This window comes from Pteropus medius, unplaced genomic scaffold (genome assembly GCF_902729225.1).
Source record: "Pteropus medius unplaced genomic scaffold, Ma_sr-lr_union100, whole genome shotgun sequence".
NCBI classification, from domain to species: Eukaryota; Metazoa; Chordata; class Mammalia; order Chiroptera; family Pteropodidae; genus Pteropus; species Pteropus medius.
In genome coordinates, this window is record NW_024354886.1 from 2,229,013 (window position 1) to 2,256,144 (window position 27,132).

At 43.7% G+C, this 27,132-nt stretch overlaps 1 protein-coding gene across 3 annotated transcripts in view; it reads right to left on the reverse strand.

The window, feature by feature from the left end:
* Window positions 1–278: 278 nt before the first annotated feature.
* ZFAND3 (zinc finger AN1-type containing 3) overlaps window positions 279–27,132 on the reverse strand; it is a 319,318-nt gene continuing 292,464 nt past the window's right edge. For all 3 annotated transcript variants that reach the window (XM_039856094.1, XM_039856096.1, XM_039856097.1), the window contains one exon: window positions 279–2,628. In XM_039856094.1, the coding sequence (XP_039712028.1) occupies window positions 2,474–2,628 (155 nt within the window). In that variant the 3' untranslated portion in view covers window positions 279–2,473. The remainder of the gene's footprint in view (window positions 2,629–27,132) is intronic.

The window sequence follows — 27,132 nt, forward strand, 5'->3', positions numbered from 1 at the left end:
CTTCCCCAGGGTAACCACCTTGCTGCTAGCGAGGGCCTGGCCCAGGAGATACACCTTTGACTGTGCCAGACCCCGTGGCCTCCCAAGGCAGAACCACCCAACAGACCAGGGGAGCAGATGCTTACCCCGGACACTTACTGAAGTCATGATCCCCAGACACACCAGACACACCAGAGCCCCCCAGAGCTCTTCCAAGTTCTGACCAGGGAGACCTTTTACTATTTTTTTGGTTATCCAGGTGGCACAAAGGAGAGCTGGCGAAACAGAGAAATCCAAACTTTCATACGATTGGTTTAATTTTTTTTCAGCAGGAGAAAAAAGAATAAAGTTACAAGATTCTTTTAATATTTTCACAATGTTAAAACTAAAACTGAGCTCTAGGCTATGTGTGTAAGTAAATCTAGAACACAAAAGGGTTAAATAAGATTTTCTCTTTTAAAGATACAAGAATTTAAGCTTTCCTTACATTTAACAAACTTCACAGAACAGATACTGCAGGGGAACAAGCCCCCTCCCCCCCGAGCTCTACCATCAGGAAGTGAGCATGGGCTGCGAGCCCTGTGTGCGGCCGGCTCCCCAGAGAGCCTGCTTCCCATGCTGCCTGCAAGAGCAGCCATGGGGCCTGAGGAGGGCCGGAAGGGCTCGTGGGTGGCCTCTTCGGGATCAGAGCTTGGCAGGGGGCCTAGGCGGGCCGCCTCACTGAGGATGGCCATGGACTGGCCAGAGGGCCGTGGCTTGACAACAGTGGTAAACGCGGGCAGGCCTGGCCCCTCTGCCCTGGACTGCCCAAGAGCAAGACACCGGCCTGGGTCCTGAAGCAAGAATTAAGGCTGGAGATTTTGCAGCGGATTCCACTCTGGGGGGGTGGGGTGGGTAGAGGAGGTTGGGAGAACATGATTTCCTATTTCAGTATTTTGGATCAAATAACGTTTGCAGTTGCAGGTATTAATTTGCAGACAGGGCTGTACTGCTTGTGAAAGGGCAAGTTGCTGGGTTAAACTACTCCAGTAGCCTGTGGGCAGGCAGATCCAAACTGCCTCCGCAGAAGCCTTCGCCTCTCACTGACCTGCATCAGACAGGGGCTCTGGGACACTCGCCCATGCTCAACTTTCAAGGGAGTCTTGACCCCGTCTACCCACCCCAACCCCACGTGAACGGTCATGATTTCCTAATATGGGCGAACGGGCCCATCGCCACCCTCCCCCACCTGGCCTGAGCTCTGCGGCTACCGCCCTCCTTTCTGCCCGCGTTTAGAGGCGGGGGCTGAAGAACGTGCCCTCTCACCCGCACCTGCTGGAGCAAATGTCTCTCGGAGCTGGGCCACGGCCACGAACCACTCTGCTAGATGGATCAAACTCGCCCATCTCTGCAACATATGCTGCCTCCCTTACTAAACTTGCTATGTAGGAGATGTGGACTGGTTGTCCTTGGACAACGGGGGTGCACAGCCATGGGAGGCGAGGCCATCATCTTCTTGGCCTCGAGGGGGCTGAGCAGGCTCCTGCTGGAAGAGGCAGAGTCTGTGGGCAGCAGCTCCCCAGCACTTCTACTGATTCCTGTTGGCTTTGAAACGTCTTTTAAAAAACTCCCAGTATAGAAATCTAGCTGCAGAGGCCAGTTTGTGGACCCCAGCCAAAGCTGCTGTGCTGCGATTAGCCTTATTTGATCAACTGCCAGATCCCTGTACTTGGCAAATGGCAAACCAGAGCCAGTGGGGTCGGTGCGCCCCGCTGTCTCTCATGACCATGGGGTCCTGTGTAGAAGGTGGTTCTCTATGTGGACTAGTCTTGAGTGGAGCTAATTTTCAAAGTGAGGTTACTATTTTTCTTCTCGTGTGATGAGAGTTTTTTCATAGCAAGTCAGGTAAAAAATTTCATAAGATTTTCATAAGAACCTGTCCCCCCACCCTCATTTCCAGCTCTGTGGGAGAGCGAGGCCACCACCAAGCCCAGCCACGTGGCCAAACTCAGCAGCCTCCTGTGGCCAAGGCACACGTGGCCATCAGGTACCCTGGCTACTGGGACTAAAGGTAAGTGAAGAGGTGAAAGGCCGGACATTAACCAGAGTTTCTGGCAAAGCCATGTGCGTCGTGGGAACTTTAACATCAGCGTCTACTCCTCTATTATCTCAGAGTCTCCGTCTGGAACACTTTCCGCTTAAGGCTTTTTATAAGTTTGACTCCAGCAGTGACAGGTATGTGTTGTTTTAAATCCACTAGCCATGCTCAAAAAAAAATATTCTTCATGTTTTAATTTTATACAATGGCTAGCAGGCACCTTAGTAACCAGCCAGAAATCAATTTCAACCACCATCAACCCCTAAACTACAGTACCAGGATGGCTGGCTAAAGAAAGGAAACGGACTGGCTGTAGTCTGACGCGTGCCCAGTACAAGGTGTCTGGCTGACTTTGTCCTAAATAAGGCTAACATTAGTGAACTAAGAACAGCGTCATATGGCGGCCGTGCCCGGCCTTCAGGAGCACCCCTCCCCGATGCGCTGGCAGGAGCGCCCCACTTTCCGGTCCAGTTTCACCATTTTCATGATGGCTTCCTCTCGGCCGCGGCCCATGTGGTCAAACGTACAGTCATGCTGCTCGGGAAGGCGATGTAACATACAGAACACGTAACCTGCAGCAGCGGGAGAAGCAGAGAAAACAGACCATTAGAGTGGCCACCAAACGCCCAAAGCCCAGCTCTCACTCTGGCCTGGAGGATGGGAAGGACATCTCAGTGAGTGGATGGTCAGGGCAGGGGCTCTTCCTGCTGAAGAGTGTGTTACAATGTCCTCCCACCCCTTAACAAGAGGGCGAGCACTTCCACATTGCATGGCTCCTCCCCAAGTCAGTCTGATGTCCTCAGAATGTCCGAGGGGCACGATCCCTGCCAAGGGCAGCTGCTCAGAGGCCGACTCTGCATTTGTTGTTGCTCCTGCCTGGGTCCAGACGGCAGAACCCAAAGGAGGCTGCTGCTGTGAGACATACCCACTTTCTAGGAAATGAGTGGGCTCTGAGCCCCTTCTCTCTCAGCTACCATGTAGGCAGGAGAACACGGAGCTGCCAGCTCAGCAATTTCTCTGGCTTGGGCAAACTGTAACATCCACCCTAGGACACCTACTATTTCTAGGAGGCAAAGAGGGAGCAGAAATGATTACGGCTTAAATTACATTCTACCTCCTGTATATAGCTAGGGCTTGGGGTGATGGTGGGAGTGATCAAACCACAACCTGCAAGGGAGTGGGGGATCGCAAAGGAAAATGGATTATTTCAAGTGCTAGAAAAGGTATTATACGGAAGAGGAGGAAAGAACAGAAATGTTGAGCTCTAATCGCTATCTCAAAGGAGCCGGATGCATTCAGGCCTTCCCACAGGCCCTGCCCTCCCAGAAGTGGAGGGGGCTGCAGCCACACTCTGACCCCACTGGCTCTGGTTTGCCAACTGTCCTCTCTTTCTGGAGCAGAGAAGTCCAAGGGAGACACTGGTGATGCTGGCAGAACAAAGAATGAAGGAAAGGCTAACAGAGCAGGAAGATGGGACAGATGAAGTCCCCCTGATGGATAACAATGAGAGGCCTCAGGGAGTCAGCCGAGAGGCTCAGAGGACAAAGGGAACACACACTGTTGTATCGGAATGTCATGTATTCCTGCCCCTCTTCTGGTTAATTTCTAGGAATGCTGATAGGTAAGTGGATGTGCATACGGACATATCTGACATCCCTTGGGTCTGTCTCTCTCCCCGGGGGGCGGAGGGGAATCTGGGCTGGGGAGACACCTGCCAGTGCTGGCTGGCTCCTCGCCACCACCTGATCCCATCGGTTATCTGGCCACACCTCCAGGTCCCATGGGCCTAGACCAGGTTCACAGGACCAACCTGTGGGGTGAATGTGAATCCTTTCCGAAACCCCCTTCTCCCTGTACATGGGGAGCAGGTGTCCCACAGCAGCCCTGCCAGGCCAATGCTCGCCTCACTCATTCTTCAAGTGAATGGCATCTCTTCTCTGAGACTTCTTTCTTTTATGCCTAGATCCCAACGGCCAGAGCAACCACCCTTGCAAACTGTGATCTGTCCATCTCCACATCCTCACTTTCTTTTCTTTTCAGAGATGAAGGGTGGAAGCGGTGATTTCAGAAGAACAGCAGAAACTGAAGCAAAGACTGAGTGGCTAGGATGCGCAAGAGTTTCAAAAGCCTTAACTTTTAAGATGAACCTCACCCAGATAATATTCCACGGCTGACGCTCACAGTGCTGCTCTGATGCCTTGAGCTCATGCTGTGTATGGGCACGTGCACATGGCGTGGAGGCCTGAGCGACCAGGCTCAGCCTGGACTATCCATTGTGAGAGAAAACACATTATTAACTGCTTCCCAGGGAGAGCAGGGCAATATGTCTAACTCTAAATTGGGACTAGGTTTAAGGAAAAGAACAGAGATGAAATTTTTGTCTCCTGAGAAGCAGAGCTCCCACTTGGTCCAAAAGCAAAGTTAAGATTAATGAGCTCATGTGTTATATTTACTGATAAGTTCATTACTTGAAGATATTGGATACCAGTTGTCTTTCTCCTAAAGGATTTCACAGCAGAAGTGTGGATGGTCTCAATATGCACCCTCCATTTAACAAGCACAATCATTTTTGTGGAACAAAGCCCACCTGATGGGGGAGAATCTGCTGCAAGGTCGGGGATTGGGGTGGCAGCACCAGCTGTATGGTGGCAGGAAGTGTGTGTAGACATTTTATTTCTATTCCTTCAGCATTTATAATAAGGGGTGGGAGGGCTCTCCTCCTTCTGATGAATTATACTTTTGTAGCAGGAAATGGATTACCCCTGAAATTAACTTGGCCCTGGTTTAGCCTAATACTGCATTAGTTAAAGACAGACTGGGGTGAAGGGGACTCCAGTCTTGTCCTCACTATGCACCCCCATAGCTTCACTTAGAGTGCCTTCCGCCAGGCAGGGGGCAGCCAACCCAGTGGGTTTTGAGAACACTTAGTGTGGCAACTACAGCATGTCTCAATATTCTGTCTACCCACCCAAGGATTCTCAATCCAGCCAAAACCACCTCATTTCTCTATCCAAGTTCTGTGAACCTGTTAGACACATCTTGACACTTAGCTATGATTTTTGAAAGGTGAAAACCACTAAATAGCAACTAAATTTTGGGAGTGGTGCTGGCAACAATTAGGAAATACGGCGTTGTAATTCACTGGGGAAAAGTCAGGGGAAATTTTGGAAAGCCGCTGCACTGAGGTTATTAGATGGTGTAAATTAAGCTCAGTTCCCTCTCCTGTCAGGATCATTCACCAAGAAGAAGTTACATGCTGGAACTTGTCCCAAATGCTGAGTAGGTATTATCCAACGACAGCAGCCAACTGGCTAAATGCATCTCAGTGTCAGCAGTCAGAGTGGGCTGTTCTGGATACAGGGGAGGGCAGGACTGACTGGTGGGTGAGATGAATCTTTACCCTCTTTTCTTGGTACCCACAGAAACCAGTGCAAGTATAATGAACTTTCAGTTACTCTGACTGACGTTTGGAGATCAAGCTGGTTATGGTGAGAGATGAGTTTAGGCTCTTAACTTTAGTGATGAACAGTTTTAAAGGGCATTTAAAGCCTCCATCTTGGCCAGGCCATCCTCCACACCATTCGTCAGAAACCAGTTGGGGCCTTTCCAGAGAAGGTCAAACAAAACAATGTCCAGAAGGGGTGAAAGTACAAAAGACACTGAACTGAGCTGCTAAGCTTTGGTATTATCGCCCAGGGTATCACACTTCTTTTTTTCTTGATTTAAAAGTTATACACATACATATAAAAACTTACATATCAAAATCGAATTCACTCACTTGCTCACATACATACAATCCATATCTATACTCTCCTTATGGCCTTAGAGTTCAACATTATGTAGTTCTGAAAACTATTTCAATATATTTTTGCTTATGATAGCTGTATACCTTAGAGTGCTTTGCGGAGCTAGGAGGGATAAGGGGTAAGACAATATGATTAAAAGGATGCTGACTCCCCAAAGAGAAAAAAAATGCCCAAGGCATAAGTTTTTGAAAATATGACCTGCCTGCTAAATGTGGCTTAACCTCAGCCCTCTCCTTGCCATGTCACATGACTGGCTGCCTTGCTTCTTGGAGACCCAGGTTACTCGTTTTCCAAGAAATATTGGCCTACAAGGAAGCTGCAGAGCTCCATTATGGCTGCCAGAGTGGTTTTCGGTAAATGTGCACAAAACGCTCAAGAACTTCTGTGGGCATTTCTTTGCTTGCTGGCACTGAGAGCAATTTGGGATGAGGCCTTGATTAAACAGGGAGGGTGAAGAAGCAGCTCTATGAGCACTTTGTTCCAGGGCCTACCCTTCCATGTCCCTCTCCACCTGACTCTACTTGGCATCTGACAGACCGTCCTGGGCATGGGAAGAGGGACAGGAGGCCCAACCACAGCAGGTGCTACCAGTCAGCTCCCTGCGAGGTAGGCTGGAAGGTCTCCAGAAGTCTCCAGTATGAAAAACCCTCAGGATGAAAAACCTTCAACTGAGTAGGCAATACTAGGAGGGGAGGAAGAAGATGCCTGCCTAGACGGTCTAAGTGGCTCACTCCAGAACTGTGCCCACACCTCTGGCTGTGGACAGCAAGAGATGGGGAGAGAATAGGGGTTTCCCTGACTCTGTCACCATCACAGACACATGATTATGGCATAAGGCAAAAAACAAACAAACAAACAAAAACCTCAAAACAAAAAACAAACGAACAAAACACCATTCGAGATCTAGCTAACCCTCTGCCCCAAAATGATCTCATATAAATGAGAAATGGTTCCTTGCCCTGAACAGAGGCCTGGGGAGATTCTTGTGGGAGAAGAGGCATTTCAATGGAGGCTGCTCATAGGTATAAACAAGCACGTCTGGACTCAGCCTGTGACCCGATGAGCCATGTGCCACAAAGACCTGAAGATGCCCAACGCACGATGTTCCTGAAAACACATTCCCAGCAGAAAATGGAACTGAGGCTCATTCTCCCAAGACTCATAAAGGTCTGACATAAGGTTTTCTAAAAATGTTCATTTGGTGGGAACCAAACTTCTGACCCTTCAGCTTTTAAAGCTAACAACTGCAAGTTCTAGAATTCATTCAGATGCCCTCATTCATGACTAAACCTCACCTCTGCTTACAGAGGGAGCGGCATGGGTCTTCTGAGACCAAATAAAAATGATCAAAAACAATTTGCACAACGCCATCATCATTAGGCAAAGATAGCCTAACACCCAACACCTTGCTCTAAGTGCTATGAAAGTTGCCAGTATATTTCCTGTTTCACTGGCTTGTTTACAAAAACCAAAACGACTACCCAAGAGCAGAGGCCTCACTCAGGGCCTGAGGAAAAAGGGTCTATTTACCTCTCAGCAGTGCTGGCAGGCAGGGCTCTGGGAGCAGCTGAACCAGATGTCTGGCCTCATCTGCCAGTTCCCTTTCTTCCATTGTTCCCCCTACCCACAGGCCAGAGGTAATGGCTACCTTATCTAGGGGTGGGGAAAGTGGGTGGAGGAGGAGCTAGAGGGTCCAGGGAGGGAGCCAACCTTCTATCCCCAGGCAGTGCAGCCCCCTACTCTTGGCTGAGATGCTGGACCCCAAGGCCAGCACTCCCCTCCAAACCCTAAGGATTGAACAGGGGTTGGAACTGTCTTCTTCTATGGAGTTTGCTAAGGGAGGCAAAGAAAGTGATGCCAAAATTCACTTTCAGTCTGAGCCCTTGTCATTTTTATTCAATCTCTGCCAGACAGTAATGTTGCTTTCTGGCTTATCTTGAAGTAAAAAGCACCACTTAAAGATGCCAAAACTGGGTGGCTCTGGATACTTTTGAATTTTAATTAAACATTTGTTTCTTTGCAGATTCCCCCCACTCGGAGGCTCCTCCGAAGAAGTAGCCGTTTCAGTGAAGGTAGGGACCAGGGCGGGCCTCAGCTCCAGTTGCTCTGGTGTTTTTACCTCACTTGCAAGAAATGTTTTACACTTTCTTGCTCATTTTAATTTCAAATTGTCAAAGGTTCAAGCAGAACCTAAAAATACTGACAAGCCTTGGGGACTGAGGCATGGTAAAATGATCCACTGGTATGCAGCCTGAGGTGACAGTGCTCTTGTGCCTGCTGTCCGTCCATGGACACGTTGGCCTTGGTGCACGGGTCCACCAGTTGTCCCAGCCTGTGCTGGCTGCAGCCCGGCACTGAGGCCCTTGGCAGGTGTGTCCAGGTAGGAGGAAAACCAGAGACTGTTCCTATAGATGTGCATGGGCTCCAGCAAACAGACCCTACGGCAGACTTCCCAAATCTTCCTGAGAAACTTAGGTAAGGACCCTCCAAATTAAGCACTACTTGCTATCTAAAGTGCCTATTTTTAAAAAAATAAATGACAAATAGACCTGATCTATGTGTCTGAAATGGCCAGGCAAGCTCGTTAGAAAAAAGAATCATGTTTTTCCAGCAAGGTAAGTTTCTTAAAGCTCAGGACAGCTAACTGACCTCATAGTTCATTTGTAAGTACATGCTGGGAACAGCAGGTGGCTATAGGAAAGCTTGCTGGAAAGCATTAGGCATTTATACTCCCACCAGCACCAATCCCCAGAAACACCATATCCACCACATCTGCTGACCCAATGCCCAAGGCAGAATTGGTGGCACAGAAATGTATTAAAGGATCTTAATGCATTTTATTTCATCAGGCCCATGGTATAGGCAAAGCAGCTGCAGGTGTCTTAGGAAGAGAATGAGACTACTTCACATTCTTCTCTATCTCCAGCTCTGCATGGAGGAGGGAAAAGCGTCACACTTCAAGTAAAAGAACTGGATCCTAGCTCACTGAGTTGGCTGATGCAGCACGGGGCAGATGCACAGAGGTCAAGTGCTGAAGGGCGCTGGAACTAAAGCCACAGTAATGCTGGGCATCAGCATGTCTGTCTCTTTTTCAAAGGAAAGGAGAAGTTATAATTTAGAAGAGCCCACTCGACCATTTAATAAAAACCACTAAGTCATACTGAGACAATTCTAAAACAGAAGCAATCAGCTGCCCCCCATCAATTAAAATATCAGTTACATATAAGCTAAATTTTAGAACGAAAAGGAGTGTGATAGAAGGCAAAGATCCAAGAGCCCTGCGCTACGAGCTCCTAAAGTAGCTGTACGCATTCGGCAAACGGCTCTCCGGGAGCAGTCAGCAGAGAAGGGAAATGAAACTGTGTCAGAGTCCAGCTTAATGAAACTCTTGACGCTCTGTATACAGATATCGTTTTAAAAGTATAAAAAAATTCACCACTCTCGGTATCGTTTAATGTAGTCTCTCCAGACAGCCCCACTCTTGAAGAAACTCTAATGACCTTTTTCCTCTCCTCTGTGGGTATTTGCCCTGTGCCAGTAATGTCCTCGTCCATCACCTAACTCCGGCAGCCTCACTTTACCTGACATTCAGAGAACAAGTCTTCCCACCCTTCATTTTTGCCTTAACCAAGAAAAAACCTATTTCTATTTTTGCAACTGGGAGTGGAGGTGGGGAGGGCCTGGGGGAAAAGGGTACCTGCACCATGAAGGATAGATACTGTGCCATCAACCCTGACTTGTGTGAGAACTCTCCTCCAATAAGTCCTTAAGCCCTGAGTACACAAGGAGAAGGGAAGGTGGGGCTGGCTGTAGGCTCACATTATGCTAGGCTGTTCTATCTAGAGATGAACATGTATTTAAAAACTAAGAGAAAACAGCTCAAGGTAGTTTTTGCCACAGGAATAATGACTTGTTTTTTCAAACATCATTTCATTTCAGTAGCTGAAAGCAGCCAGCATTAGCCTTTTGGTACCTAGGGCAGTTTTTAGGATCTAAAAAACTCTAGGAGGTGCCTGCACTCCTGGACTAGTCTCCATGGGCTTCAGGAGAATAGTGAGGCACTGGCAGGAAACTTCTGGTTTTTGGGTGACCTTCCCTTCCTCTCAGCAGGCTCTTGATTTGTTTGGCCTTTCTTTCAGCATTTCCTTGTCCTTTAAAAGATTATCTTCTCAACGGGTTAAGTCTCCTAGAAAACCATTTCCAAAGCTGCAGTGCAGACAATAAAAAGGGCTGTACCCACACTACTCAAGAGCTACTGAGGGCATGGCCAGGGCCCAGGGCTCTCCAGGGAACTGTGGCCTATTTAGCCATCTCTGAAGGCTAAACTGGCAAGAGCCAGTACATTTAACTCACAGAATATCCAAGTGGCGATGTCTTCAGGAGTATCAGACTGTAAATGCCAAATGTCTCTCTCTATAACAACACTTGGAAAAGGAAGGAATATATTCTGCCATTTTTTCCTCCCTTAACAGGAAAGAGAATCTCAAGTTCTCTTTCTGGATGAATCTAGTGAGGAGCTTGTGCTTGGAAGCCCCCAAGTACTGGATTCAAGTTCCAGCTGCACTGCTTTAATAAATGTGTGGTTGCAAGGTAAGCCATTTAACCTTTTGGAGCCTCAGTTGTGTCTCCTATGGAATGGGGTTGTTATGGGCATTAAAGCAGCTATTGCACGTGGAACCCATGGTTCAAGGAAGGTTGGCTATTACTGGGGTGGCTCTTCCAGCAGTTGTCATCCCTATCACCTTACACAGTACAACAAACATACCTGGCTTCAAGGCTGAGAGCCCCTTCCTTTCCTGCTCCCCCTTACTCTAGGCTTTCTTTCTGCTCCTCCCTCTTTTACTTCTCAGTCTAGACTCTGGTTCCCTTCTCCTTTGAGAAACTGCTACTGACAACAGAGAATGAAAGAGGAAATCTTCCTCTGAACATGTGATTCACAAGTTTCCTCTGCCCCTCTCCACAAACCTGTTTATACAGACTATAAATGCATGGTAACTGACAAGCTCAGTAAAGATTTCTGTTGAAGATATGCAAATTTTAGAGAAACGTGATTTAAATATATGAAGACTACACAGGGCAGCCTGGAAAGCACTCAGTGATTAGGGACACCATGAAAGAGACCCAGAAACTTTCCAAGGACAGCAGAGAGCAGCTTCTTTGCTCCTGTGGGGGCTTCTCCACAGGTATGGTCAGGAATTCTGCATGCCTCTTTCCTAAAGAGGCAGAGCATGTATATTTCCAAGTTTGGTCACGTACCGACATGTGTCAAAGAGCCCCATGTCTATTTCCCTGAGACTGTCAGGCTGGGAGCTGTAGTGAAAGGATGGGCGAGAGAAAGCAATGGGCTGCAGACACTCTGCAAACAATCTATGTTTTTACCCAAACTGTGTCAGCATCACGTCCATGTTTTATGTGCTTCTCTTTAGAATGAAAAGTCTCTCTATATGCTTCTTGTTTTCACCACAATACCTCAAACAGGTCATTGTGAAGATCTCGAGAGTATAAGCATTCCTTTCTCTATCTTCACAAATCTGAGCTTTAAGGTCACAAGTCCCACAACATCTGCTGTCCACTGTTACAAGTGTGTGTGGGGCGAGGTGGGGACAGAGAAGCTAGCTTCTTGATTCTCTGTGTTCAAACTTAGTTTATTTAAACACACCTCCCCTGGAAGGAAAGAGACTTATTCAGTGGCAGAAAATTGTTTTAGCTGCAGATATGAGTTTAAATTTGAAATCGGAATATGGACTCTATGTAGTTAAAACCCCCACTGAATGGACGGTCCACTCCAGGATTCTAGAGACTTCCTATCTGGATGGGTGGTAGGAGCTGACCTCATAGTTCAGTTCCATTTCACTTGGGGAGTGGGCGGAGACAGAGCTCAGATATGAAAACTTCACCAAATGGTTATAGTCTGGTATAAAAAGAACACCATGAATGGAGCCTGAACATTGCTCAATTCGGTGGGCCCTTTTCAGTTCTCACCGATGCCATCTGAAACAGCTGACTATTCCCATGACCCTCTGACACGCTTGCTTTCCTTGTCTTCCTTCTCCTTCTCTGGTAGCTCCTCATCTACTGTCATTTCACATTACAACTATTCAGTGCTGGACCCTCTTTTTGTCTCACCCCACACACTCTCCCAAGGTTTAAAATTCTAACTATATATGCTAACAGCTCTGAAATTTATCTCTGTCCCAGACTTCAATTCAGAGTTCCATGCCTCTGTATGCAATCATCTATTCGGTATCCTGGATATCTCAGATGACTTAAGATGTCCAAAATGGAACACCTGCTCTTGCCCCACAAACCTGATTCTCTTTCAGTGTCCCGTATTCTAGAATAGGGCCACCACGAAGCTCATGATACAAACCTGGAGTCCTCACTGGTATCTCCCTGTTTCTTCACATTCAATAACCAAGTCTCGTGGATCCTATCTCCAAAAATCAATTCCATTCTCTTCTTTTCATCTCTACTGCTACCACCTAGTCGAAGCCACCAGTATCGCTTGCTAAGGCTACTGTAACATCAAACCCACCCTCCTAAGAGCAGCTGAAGTGATTCCATATGCCCTCATCTGTGATAAGCACACTCTTTATTTAAACTTTAATGGTTTCCTAAGAATTACAATAAACTTTACCATCTTAGTATGCTCTGCTGCCTCTTTTGCTCCCCTTGTGCCATTCACTTCCTTGTACTGTATGTTGTGTACACACTGATCTCCTAACTAAATTCTTGCTTTTTTAGGCCTCTTTTGATGGCTCTTCCTCAAGAAGACCTTCCTACACCCTCAGAGTAGGCTAGTACCCCATTATATGCTTTCATGTCATCTTGGACTTCTCGTACAATCACTACTCACAATTATAATTATAGGGTCATGTGTATAATTTTTCATTTAACTTGTTTCCCTGACTAGATTTCATGAAAGCAATAACCACGCTTCTGTAATTCATCACACATACCCTGTGCCTAGAACAGTGCATGGTTCAAAATATTTTGGTTGGGTGAATAAGTGAGAGGTTAATTACAAATAGACTGTATTCTATGAACCTCAGGGTACAAGTAAAAGCCAGTCAGGAGCTCAAGTGACCAAATACAATGTCCTCACTCTGACCTCTCAGCAGCAATTGTCTACTTTTCCCTCTTTATTGAAGTACTTCCCTCTCTTGTCTTCGGTGATAATCACACTTCTGATTTTCCTCCCACCTCACTGGTTGTTGCTTCTTGTAATACTTTACTCGCTTCCCTGCTAAAACCCACCACAGAATGCCTGCATTTTCTCCTTTTACGTTCCCTCCTTTAAGGAATTTCATCCAGAACCAAGGCTTCGAGTATAATCTAAATGTTGATGTCTCTTGAATTTGTTTCCATCCACAAATTCTTCCCCTAAACTCCAAACTCCTATATCCAAATGCTTACTTAACACGCACCTCCAACCAGACTGGGTAACAGGAATCTCAATGGTAATATGTTCAAAAATCTCTTTGGCCGCTTGACTCCTATATCAGTTCAGCTCCTAATCTTCCCTGCCTCTGCGAATGATGCCCCATCCACACAGCTGCTCAAGCCAAACCCAGGACTCATTCTTGATTCCTCTTTCCTTTACTCCTCACCATCATCTTTTTTTAGTAATCTTGTTGGCTGTTCCTCAAAATGATGTTCTGACTCCGTCCTGCTTCTATCTCATGCAAATGTCCTGTGGCAGGCATGAGTGCAGCATGCTGATGGAATAAATGGAAAGGCGGCCAGCAGGGCTGGGACATGATGAAGCCAAGCCTCCACCGTGGCTTGCTGGAGCCTATAATGAGTCACCCTGCTTTTGCTTTTGCTGTCCTTCTCCAGATCTGTTACCCTTTTAAGAAATCACTCTAACTGGGATTTTTTATAGGGTAACAGACCTGAGATGTGCTTTTTAACATTTGTTAACTCCTCTCTGAGTAAGTAATACGTGAATATAATAGAAATTCAATTCATATAAAATAATATTCAGCAAAAAGTAAGTTTCCAATTCCATTCTCTAAGTTACCCTCCTCAGTGGCAAAGCAACCACCACTACCAGTTTTTATGTATTCCTGAATCTATACATACACAAGCAGGTATGTTATTTCCCAGAGGGATATTTAAAAAATGGAAATGAGACCATGTCATTCCTTTGCTTAAAAACCCTCTGAAGCCTTCCCACTACTTTTAGAATAAAATTCTGACTCCTTGCGAAAGTCTACGAATCCTCCTAACTGGTCCCCACCAGCCTCTCTGCTTACACACTGTGTTCCATCCAACTCCGCTGTGCCCTTTCAGATATGCTCAGTTTGTTCCTGCCCCCATCCAGGATGTTCTTTCCATCCAGGATACTTTCCTCCCAGCTCTCTGAATGGCTGGCTCTCCCAACTTTTATGTCTCAGGTCAGCATTCACCTCCTCCCAGACGCTGGCCTCCCATTCCTACTTGTAGCTCCCCTTTGCCCTCCTCGTTCTCTGTCATTCTTGTACATCATGGCACTTACTCCTATCGCTAAGTATCTTATTTACTTGTTTCCTTGTTCACTGCATCTCTCCCCGCAAGGATTAAAAGCACCATGTGGTCAGTGACTCTGTCAGTTTTATTCCCTGCCATTCCTCTGGAACTCAATAAAGATTAGTGAGTAGACTGAATAAATAATTTGAGTCAACATTTGACTCATTAAAAATAGAGAAAAACTGCTACTAGCAATACAAGAAAATTATTACTACTAGCAATACATGAGCCGATATTTGCTGAGCTTACTCTGAGAGGCATCCCAGAAACGTCCAAGATAGCATTAGATGCTCTCCTCGAATTAAAACTTTGTTGTAACTCCTGATCACAAAGAAAGTGAGTACAGATAATGAAAAACTGAACATAATCATACAGGTTCTCACTGACAGTTATTTCCTACTTTACCCTGGTATTTCGGTCAATTACCGCAGATTCCATGGAAAATTAATCCTGGGGTAAGAGTTCAGTTCAAGGGAAAAGCAATTAATTGATGCAAGAGTATTAACACAAACTGGCCCTTTAATTTGTAAATCTGGAACTTTTTCTCCTTCTTGGGCGAATATGTAACGCTGCAGTGCACAGCTCTGGAGAGCACGTGTCATCCTGTGTATTAATCACAAGGCTGCATGAACCCCATCGTGTGCTGACTCACAGCTTCCATCTCTCAGGGGCTACTGGGAGACATGGTTCTAGAAGAAGAGCATGTGAGTGTGTGGAGAGCAGCAGCCTGCTGCTGCACAGCAAGTGTCTTTATAATCCAGTGAGGAAGGGGCCTATTCAGCAAAACCAGACACTATTGGGCTGCTGCTAGACTAAGCCTCCTTGACCCACAGGCAATAGCCACTGCCTGCCACCTCCCATGCTACAGCCTAACAACAACCTCATCTCCTCCATCATAAGCAGTATTTTCATGATACTTAACAGAAAATTTAGGACAGAAGAGAGCACCTGACCCCTATATGGTACATTTCCCCCAGCTCCCCTGCAGCCTCTGAGTACTTTTCTGGAGGATTCATCAGAATAAACGAAGCAGGCCCAGCTGGCTGCTGAGGAAGACAGCCATCGGGTAGACTTACTCACAGGTAGCCAGTGTCATCTGTCTCCCAATCGTCCACCCAGGCACTGCACACTTAGGCATGTACAACAGTTGGTGAGGCCCATAATCATATACAAGGAAGTACTCAAAGCAAATGGGGGTAGTCCTTGTCATCCCCTCCTTCCAACTATGTCCAGGCACTATGTTGGGGCAAAGAATAAACTAGACAGTATAGGGTGGCTCTACCTCTCAACTCCATGGGTGACAACAGAGAAAGAGAACACCTTTCAGCTCTCAGGACGGAATGAGCTGTGGCATCCTCCCAAGATTACACCACCCCTGGAGTAAATGCCAGTGGGATTCCCACACCCACCATACCTTCATTTCTGCCTTTATCCCATCTCCTTACATTTCCCTTTGCTACTTTTTTCCTTCTTCTCTCTCTCCAATACTTCCCCCCCGCCCTTTTCCTTATTTTTCAAGATGTCTCAGTAGCTATGGTTGCCGTAGAGCGGGCCACGTTTGGTGATGCTCGTGAATATCCACAACAAGCAGCTTTTATGTGTGCACCTCTCATCCATTTGCAGAACCCGCAGGAGATGCCTTCCTTTCCTATTGAGTTCTGCCTAGCCCTGAATAGGGATGGGAATAAGGTCTTTGTGAACAAGGAGATGTGGGAAGAAGAGCAATTTCCTAGAGAAGCCAGATGATCCAATTATTTTAGGCACTTCTCCAATGAATTACAGGGCTGACACACTCACCCTTTTCAGTTTTTGGCCTCTGAACTTTGTTCCAATGTTTCACAGTCAGTCTCAACTACCCACTTCTGCAGTGTGATGGTGCCTCTTCCCACTAGCTAGGAGAACACCATCTCTCAGCACTGATTCCCCGTCTACCTAGCACTTGTTTCTTTTCAGTCTCTGGGTCTCCTGCCCTCCGTGGGGGACCCAGCTCTCCGGCAGCATTACTTTCAGTCTCAAAGACTGAACAGTTCTAGTGTTCCAGTCCTGATGGCACCAGGCACTGTGTGAGAGACAACCACCCACGAATACTGTATATGGGGCTCTGGTCAGCGGGCAAATGTACTGAGTCGAAGGTGGCATTCTCTATATCTGCATCCCAAAAGACGGCAGAGCCCCCCAAATGCAAGTTTCCTTTTTGTAACACTAGGACAATATCAACCAACACTGCAGAGGTTGTGTTGCTATTTGTCACAGTCTTATTTAGGCTCGATGCCAGCAACAAGATAGCAAAACTTGAAGTGGCGAGACTTTTCTTGGAGTCTGCCTCTCTAGGGCCCAATAGTTGAGGAGTAAGGGCTATTATGCGATCTTATTGAAGCCTTGGTCTCCTTAGGTGAAAGCACTTTCCAGAAACAGAAACAAACTTCATTGATATTGATCTCTTTCAGAGGAAAGATGCTAGAGAAATCTCATCTAATAAATAAAGGATTCAGGCTCCAGTGTTGGGCTGTCAGTCCAGCAAGGAAAAGAAGCCATCAGGCTCAAGGAGTCCAAAGTATTTACTGGTTATCTGTGCACTGTTTACAGAGATCTAGTCTAGAGACTGGGTGGAGGAGAAGTTAAAAAAAAAAAAAAAGTCACTAGTTTCTGCCTTTACAATGGCTGGAAATGCAGAGGAAGGAAAATATCTGAAGGACATAAGAAGCAAAGCAAGAAATCAACTGCAAATAGAATCAATACAATCCAGCTACGTGTAATAAATCGGGGACACTGAGGAGAGGTCAACTGCATAAGGAATCTAGGAGGAGATAAGTTTTCAAGGAAAATGAGGACATGGATTAGCACTCAAGAGAAAATGGGATGCACATGTCAATAAGAATTAAGTGCCACTGCGTCTCGTATTATCCAGGCACAGTGAGAGACAAAAAGGTGGCAATGCTGTGGACTCTGCCCTCCAGAAGCATCTATCTAGATGGAGTGACAACTGGCACATGGAATCACAACTGAAAACAGTACACCATCTCAAATGGTCCTTACACAGTAGGTCACATAAATTTTTACCATTAAATGTTCAATAAGAAGCATCTCTGAAATGGTCTATCTATATGGCTGAAAATATAGATAACTCATGCTGCAATCATCTCCTCACTGCTCAGGACACCCTATTGGCCAGTTTGAGGACATGAACAAGTGGTGGAATCTGGGAGCTCAACAGATGTGGGCTCAAATGCCAGGTGCCTCCTTAGTATTTCTGAGTTACTTGAGTTCAAGTAACTTCAAGTTTCACCTCTGCAAAACTGGAGTGCCATCTGTCCAACGATGCTTTTAGAAGGGTCAAATGATATAATTAACACAGGTGTAAGCATCCAGTAGATAGCAATTGCTCAATAAAGCTTTTTTACCCTTTCACCCAGAAGATCACAACTGCAGTGGTACAAGGTTCACTCATTCATTCAAATGTTTACTAGGCATTATTACATGCCAGGACTGCAGTAGGACCTGGGAGCTACCAAAGAACACGATATGATCCAGGCCCTCTAAGGCTTATGGTCTATGAAGGACAAACATGTGACCAACAGTTTCAATATGTTCTGAGAAGTACAGCAACAGAGGCCAATCATGAACTCCACAGAGAAGACTTTTGAGCAGTCTCAGAAGGCGATGAGCAGGTGAAGGGTTTTGGTAAAAAAAAAAAAAAAAAAAAAAAAAAAAAGACACCCAGATTTTGTGAGGGCCTCTGATGAGGAAAACTGTAGACAAGCACTAAGCCTGGTCTGGCATTCCTGTGCCCCACCTTGTCTTTGATGTCCCCACATCAGTTCTTTATCTCTGTGAATGGGCTTGCTACTACCGTAACTAGGGTGCTAGAAAGCTAAAGCCACCATGTTCAAATCTTGTAGGGTGTGCAGGAGTGGAAGACGACCTGTAACAGGTCAATCTGGAGGGGGAGAGTGAGGAGGAATGAGGACATGTTATACAAAGCTTATTTTATTTCAATGGAGGAAGTATCTAGTCAGTCCAAGCTGCATGGCAACAAGGCATGCCATACTCCCTGAAGGCAGGAGGTATACACTGTGGCTGGATTACCTGCTCAGGGCACTGCTGATGTGGTTTCTGCTGTGTCAGTTCAGGGGGCTGGACTGGCACAAGGATGGGTAACTTCAAATTACTCAAATGCTTAAATTCTACGTCAGAGAGTGGCAGGTTTATTAGGCAGGAAAGAGAGATTGGTATGGTTACACACAGTAGGTCTGTCACATGATAGTCTCTGTGACCTCGAAAGAGCTCATCTTATTCATGTGCAAGATGAATAACAGATTTTATTTATGCAAATACACCCATCCCCAAAGTCAAGTATTTAATTAAACCATAAATGTATCAAATCATTTTAATTAGACCAAGCAAGCAATGCTATCCTATCTGATAACATGTATGTCTTGTCTGATTCCTTCCACCAATAAAAATTCAAGGCAGAAAAAAGTATATAAAGATAAATAGTGCCAAGATTCTCTACCTAGACTGTATTCCTTCAGCCAAATATCCCACTGGCAAACCCTCAGGCTGCACGTGTACCCTGGCTTCAAAAATCTGCATGAAGACTGACCTAGACATTCTCTCACTCATCTGCTCGGGCCTGACTTCAAATACTAATACAAAAGGACTCTCCCCTAATGTGGCTCACCAGTACGCCACATTTCTTTGACTTCTAATTTCTTCTTGTATGTTATTAGTCAATACTGACTGGGCATCCACTATATATAGGCCACATACTCTAACGGGCTATAGGAAGCTACAGAATGACACATGGTCCTGGCCCCTGAAGATTTTAGGATCTAGCAGGGGAGAGCAGATCAGTGGAGGAAAGCATGTGTTAAACACTCAGAAGATGTAAATCTCTACATGAAAGAGAACGGAGTAGACTAGATCTGATATAAAACCTTTATGATTGGGTCACCTCATTTGAAATTTCCAGTAATTCTATTTGGTCTTAAATTACCTTTGCGTTTCCTATAGGCAGTATATTAAACGTTGAGGTACGTTAGAATTACCTGAGCAACTGCATTTTTACTTTCTAAAGAAGAAGTATCCTCCTCTATCCAGGGGCTCTGAAGTGCTGGTCTCAGGCACACACCTTTTAAGAGGGACTGCTCAAGAGGGAATCACAGTAAGAAGACCGAGAGTGTCTAGTAGTAGATATATGCATACGATGTACCGAATACAAATTAGTTTTACACACGTCAAAGTCCTTGGAAAGGACATTGCTTTAGCAAAATTTTGTGAGCAATCTGTTATCAATATGAAAGAAAAAAATTTAAAATCCTATTATTTTGACTAAATACTATTTTTTGACCACAACTGGTTTAATTTGGTGACATTCTGCCATGAAAGGTCCATACAAGAGTCCCCAGTCCTGAGCAAGGTCTTGGAGGCCAAATTAAGAGGAGATTAAAAGACTCAAGTGTATTAATTTGGAGGAAAGACCAAGAAATTGCGTACTTCAGAAAAGATAACCTGGGTTCAGTGGAGACAAAAGAGCAGCTATTCAGGGAGGGATGGGCAAGAGTATGTGATAAGGAGCTATAGTCAGTGGGGGCTGGAATGTATGATGATGGTATGATGATGGAAGGGCACTGCTGAGAGCAGTCATATTGGTCAGAAACTCTTCAGCAATCCTTGGGTTTTAGATCAAAGCCTGCATGAAATACCAACACTTAGTACAGAGGTGTGGTTGATCTGAGACTAGTGGCAAATTTTCTGGTCTCTGTTTCCTCATTTTTATATATATATAAAAAATAGGGTTGGACTAAATGACTGCTAAGAATCTTTCTAACCCTGGTGGTATTTATCTACCCACAAACTTTTGATTTTGTCTTACAGTAAAAGAATTTAATCAAACAAAACATTTTTAAGCATCACTCAGTGTGGTTTGCTTTCATTACCTCAAGTGAGAATAACCCAGAATATTATCTCAGGTATCTTGTGATGATATTGGTTTGAGAAAAAGGAGTACTCTAAGGTCACCAGCTTTTCCCCTCTATAGCTAGACAGACACATAACATATGACTATGAACAAAGGGAATATGCTTCCAACTGTAAACAGAAATGAATCCGTGGGATGGAAAAACTCATTAAAACACAGCTTTGTGTTTTAGGCCACATGGTAGCTCACTATGGGCTCTATCATCTATTTTCAGGGAAGGTATCTGAACATTTCCTATGTTTTTCTAAAATGTAGTCAACAGCTAAAACTATTAAAATTTGTTGGGGTGAGGGGCAGAGGTAAGGTACTACAGCTAAATCATACTCCATACGTAAAAAGTTGAATGCTTTCTACCTAAGATCAAGGATAAGGCAAGGAGATCTATTCTCAACACATCTATTAAAATTATGTTGGAGGTCCTAACCAGTGCAATAATGAAGGGAAAAAAGCCAGGAATACAGATTGGAAAGGAGTAAAACTGCCTTTAATTGCAGATGACATGATCATAGATATAGAAAATCCTAAGCAATCTAGAACTAATAAGTGAATTTAGCAAGGTTGTAGAATAAAAGATCATGTATAAAAACTGGCTTATTCTGAAGTGGCAGCAAAGAATAATCTGAAAATAAATTTTAAAATTCTATTCACATTGCATAAAAAATAATAAAAATACTTAATGAATTTAACAAAAGATATATGCTGAAAAATAGAAAACACTGTTAAGAAATTAAAGAAGATTTAAGTAAATGGAGAGACATCATGAGTTAGTATACTGTTAAGCTGGTATTTCTCTAAATCTTTTATAAATGAGCAAAATATCTGAGGTATGAACAGATTCTTTACAAAAGATACGAATGGCTGAAAAGCATATAAAAAAAGATGCCTAACATCACTGGTCACGAGGGAAGTTCAAATTAATATACACAGAGACATAGTACCTTTGTACAGCTAAAATTAAAAAGAATAACAATATCAAATGTTGCAAATTACGGAGAAATTAGAATCTTAATACACTGCTCGAGGGATCTTAAAATGTTAAATGTACACTGATCATTCAACCTGGCAATCCCACCTCTATGTATCATTTACTCAAGAGAAATTAAAACATATGTGCATGTAAAGACTTGTGCATAAATATTTATAGCAGCTGTATTCACAATATCTTCAAACTGGCAATGACCCAAAGGTATGTCAACTGGTAAATGGATTAACAAATGTGGTATTATCCAAGAATGAAATCCTCAACATTAAGGAGTGAACTACTGGTATGTTACATCATGGATGAATCTCAGTAACAACAGCAACATGCTAACAACATGCTATGTATGAATGAATATTAAAATTCTAGAAAAAGCAAAATTATATCAACAGAAAGCACATCAGTGGCTGCCTGGGGATGGAGTAGTAGAGTGTAAGGACTGAAAAGGAGTAGAAGGGAATTTTGTAGGGTTATGGAAGTATTCTAAAATTTGAATCTGGTGATGGCTGCACAACTTAAATTTACTAAATAAAACTCAGAAAACAGGTGAATTTTATGGTATGTGAATTGTATCTCACAAACAATTCTGTAAAAGAAACACACATACCCACACCTTGCTGGGCAAAGAATTAACTGAAACTATTTACTCTTGGAACAAAAATGAAAATGTCAATAATTAATTTCCTTTTGCAATAATTCATTTTTTCTCCCATAAAGAAATATTCTAAGCAGGGTAACCTACCCAAATAGCTTTGAGAAAGTTATTATGCTGTTATGGCTGCTAAGATTGGACTCTAGAAGTAGTTACAAATTTGCTATCCAGGTAGAAAATATTTCACTTCACAGGACAAGAGTCTCCTAGCTCACCTGTCAGTAGGGTATGAGTGGGGATGTGACAGAGGCTTCAGCAGATGTGTGTTCTGCACATTTTGTCTTTTAAAAGCTCGGTCTTTGATGCTCTTCTGTTGGAGAGAGGAGTGGTTCCTGTTTCTGAAATCTCTTTACAGCCTTGTCAAAGGACATATGGTAGGCTGGATCTCTAGGATAGTGCTGAATAATGGGCTAAATACAAGTTAGTGTTCAGTAAAAGGTTTGATTTGTTTTGCCCTAACACTTCAACTTGTAATTTATGGAGGAGCAGCAGAGGGACTAATCTGTTTGGTTTTAGACTAGAGCTCTTACACATTAAAGATTAAATGGGAAATACAGATAGCATACTCTTATTTAGGTAAAAGTATAGTGAAAGGAATGGAGTAGAAAGGGAAAAATTTTCTCAGAATGCCTCAAGATTTCTAATTACCCTTAGCTCTAACTCATAGTAGCTTCCATCAACAGATTTTATTTCGCCTCTGGGAGGGTAGGCAGGACGCCTTTTTCTCTTGAGCCATAGGTAACAGACACCCAGCCACTATCTGAAAGTACTGGAGAAACTTTAGCCTTTCATTGCCAGACTGAGCATAAAAACAGAAGTTCCTAAAGAACTGGAGTCTTGGTAACCACGTTCACTATGTAACACATGGCAAAGCATGAACTCTCCATTCAATGGCGGCAATGATAACACCTACCCCGCCAATCACTAATCAGGTCATCATAAAGGACCTTAGGTGTTTCCCTGGATAGCAGCGTTTTTTTTGACAGAACCAGGCTAGAACTCTGTACATGGAATAAGGCCTTTCATAAGAACATACTGCCTCGTCTTCCTTCAGAGTCATAGGACAGAATGTCAAATGTTCCTAACAGGTTCAAATCGCACTTGGACCAGAGTTAAAATGAAGGCACAGACACGTGAGCTTATTAGTAGTGATTTCTGATGCTGGTGAAATTGGCCAGACTGGAAATTTCATGCCAGCAACATGTTTCGTAATCACCACAGTTCCTTGCCCTACACTGAATCTTAGGATATCACTATTCGTTCACTGTGCAGTCCCCTTCAGTGGCAGGGACAGCTGTGACACGTGCACATTCTTTTCCACTTAGTGAATCAGTTCACATACTTTCTAGATCATTCTTCTAAAAAGATTCAACAGCCTCCTGAGCTTTCCTGTGTGATTAAAAAAAAAAAAGTCAAAGTAGATTGTACTGACCAAACTCAAAACCAATGCTATCAGCTTACTGCAAACCAACGTCCAAACCCTACAGACTGGAATCTGCATTCTCTTCCCTTCATTTCTAGCAGTCTCTCCTCACTCAACCCAAAAGCTCCAGCCAGCTGCACAGAAGTCACCTTCAAAACACCAGCTTTGTTCAAGCATTCCCTCTTTTCCCACACCTGAGCTCCATCCTGCCTTTAAATTGTGGAAGCCTGTCCAGAGTCTTCTCGTTAGAACTAACCTTTCTTCACCACCATTCCTATAAGACATGGTTTGTACCTTCGTGAAAACTCTTATGGTAGGCTGCCCCGGATGCTGGTTATTTTACACATGTATCTGCTTTCCTCTCAGGCCCAGTAACTCCCTACTTTGAATGCATATTAAAATCACCTTAGGAAGCCTTGGAAAAGTGGCTGATTCCAGGACTCAGCAAAGATAAGTACAAGATGCATCCAAAATAACATCTTGTTATGCTAGAGAGTAAGGAAATGTTGAAGAAGAAAAAAAATGATGGGAAGGTGGGGGGATATGCCACAAGGATACATAAATCAGCTTGAAAGAACTTCCATTGGCCAAATTTGGGGAAATTCGAGCACCAAAGTAAGTATAGTAATAAATTATAAATCACTAAAAAGTGTAAGAGCTCATGAGTCCACACCAATAATAGATAAATAAATGGGAGAGGGGGGTTCTCACTTAAAAAAGAGCACTGAATGCCAAGTGGTAAATGAGGCTCGAGTTAGAAAATCATCATTTTGCAACTCTGATAGTAAAGACCAGTTTAGGCAAAACATGATCGTAAAGTGTTTGCTTACTGCCTGTAAGGTTAAAAATAGTAACTATACAGTGGAGAAATCGAACAACACCTTGAATGGGTGCGTGAATCTCAATTAACATAAAAAATGAGAGGCTGATGGACATCTGTGCCTCCCTGAGAAGGACACATCATCACTTATGTCATATTCTGGCTGAGAATATGTAGTCTGAATATCATCATGAAGAAACTAAGAAAACCCAAAACATGGAATGTTCTATTAAAAAAAAAAAAAAGTGTGGGTGGGTCAGTAGGAGGTGGAGGGATGTTGTCTTAAAAAATGTCATTATCATTAAAAACAAAGAAAGGCTGTGAAAATGTTCCAGGTTAAATGAATCTAAAGGGACATGAAAACTAAATGTAATACCTGATCATGGAATGAATTCTGTATTGTTGAAAAACTGCTTTTATAAAGTACATTTTTGGACCAACTGACAAAAATGGAATATGGATGACAGATTTGATAAAAGCATTGTATCTGTATCAATTTCCTAAAGTTGATAACTGCTGTGATTATATAAAATAATATCTCTGTTCTTATGGAAACATTCATTGAATTTTATAGGGATAAAGGGACACGATGTTCACAACTTATTCTCAATGGTCCTTGAAAAACCTTTTAATTCCCAAACTAAAAATTAAAAATACCCGAAGACCTTTTCTGGTTTAACTGTTTAGAGTAAGGCCCAGATATTCTGTTTTTAAAAAAGCTTCCCATTGAGAACTGCCTATGACAGATCTTAAAGCACGGTCCTCAGACCAGCAGCATCAGCATCACCTGGGAACTTGTTAAACATACACAAACATACAGAACCAGCAATCTGTTTTTTAACACACCCTCCATGTGATGTGGATGCCTACCCAAGTTTGAAGCCACTGAGAGCTCCTACATTCTATATTTCTAGCTCCTATATTCCCATAAAACTTAGTAAAATGCTTTGTGCATAGTCATATCTCAAGAAATTCTTGCTGAATTTAGTCTGACAGTGAATGATAAGGCAGAAATGACCACTGAGGCACTTGGAGATGATAAACTATTCTAAAGGTCCCAGCTAAAGCATCACTCTGAATTTCTAAAGTGAATATAAAATTTATTTTGAAAGCAATAAAGGAAGTCAGATTACTCAGAAGGTTAGTAAAAGCACTGTTGTCCCAAAAGGGAACATATCAGTTTACAGTTTGTTAAGTCACTGTCAACTGAAAATATGTGATAACTTATGCAAGCTATTAGACTGGTATTTAAAAATTAATTCTGTGGTTCTGGAAAGCAATGCACAGAGATTAAAAAGCCATGCTGTGTGTATCATGCAAGATCTGCTTGGAAAACACAGCATTCATGAGGCTGTGATGTGGCCCAGATTTGATGAGGATGGCCAGATTTCAGAAGAACATCCTTTAGATGGCATCTGGAGAGAAAGGACTCCTATAATGAGAATGAGCTGACCAATTTGCCTACTGGGTACAAAATGAAACAAATAAGTATATTTTTAGGCAATTCTTTTCTATCTTGAAAGTTAAACTGTTGAAGATACTCTAAGGATGGAGGGTATCATCCCTGCCTCACCACATGCCTTTCTAATTGGCACCCTGAAAGATTTCACAGGAAAAGGGTGTTACTTTGGTATTGTTGATTTAAAGGTTATCTAGTCACAGCAAAGCAGAGAATTCATCTTCAAAATTCACCTACTTCTTGAAAAGCCCAGCGAATGTCTTGGCAATTAACAATTCCTATCACCTCTAGCTGTTCCCTATGTGAGAAGGTTCAGAACTCGTCTTACAAATTGCTCTTTTGAAGATCAAAGGGAAGCTGAATGTGTCTGTGTGTGCTCTCTATGAGACTGTAATTTAATAGAATTTTTAGAGAAGGCTTGCTGGCAGTGTTTGGATGACAGCCCCAGGGCAGAGGATTCAGGGGAGCTTGGCTACTCTTCCCTTTGGAGAGTCTTCCCTGTCTTTAATTGGCACCTCATTAGAAATTAATGAAAATGACATCCTCTGTTCTTCCTGCTCTAGGCATCGAATGCTACAAAAAGGCCCATCACAATTCATAACACATTCAATTTATATAGCAATGGCTCTTAAGCATTATTTATGAGATGTGAATTTCTTGTCAGCAGTTAATAACCTGTACAGAGTGGAAGGGGAATGGAAAAAAAGATTGTGGGAAAAAAAGAAAAAGATACATATATATAAAGATTTTCTGTAGTGAGAAGTGTTCTGTTTGAGTTCAAACTACCTTCCTGAGTCTTCACTTTCAGCAGTAAATTACTGTGCTTCCCCCCATCTAAAACCTTTCAGGGCAATTAAATGTCTCTCTAACACTCCATGCATCCTCAAGGAAATAACTATACAACTCACCCTTTCCTGGAGAGATACAAGCAGACAGGCAGGAAGAACACATGAGCTATTTGTCAAAGACAGTCCCAGAGGTGTATGTTCCCATTGCTGTCCTTTATCTTTTGAAACGTAGCAGATGACTCAGTCATTTTTCTGGGCACATAAGTATAATGCTCTCTGTGGGCCAAATTGAACTCCCAGCTCTCTTTGGGAAGGCTACCTCTGGAGGGATTGCAGAAAGCTCAAAACTTTCTTCTCCATAAGAAAAATCAAATATTTCTATAAGTAGACCCTCAGAATTGGGAACAAACCAAGGGACTACATGTTAGATCACTTAAAAAGAATGCAAGTCTGTGGCAAACCCAACAGGCACTTAGAAAGCCAGCCTCCTGCCCAGGAGGCGAAGAGCACAACATAGTAATCCTTCCTCACTTACCAGGGACAATTAGGTTGGCTTCACTTAGGAGCATGTGAAATCATCTAACATGTATTTCTAGATTTTTTTCAGCAGTGTTATTAAGACCTTAGGAAATTAAGTGGTTTGCATCAAAGCTGAAGG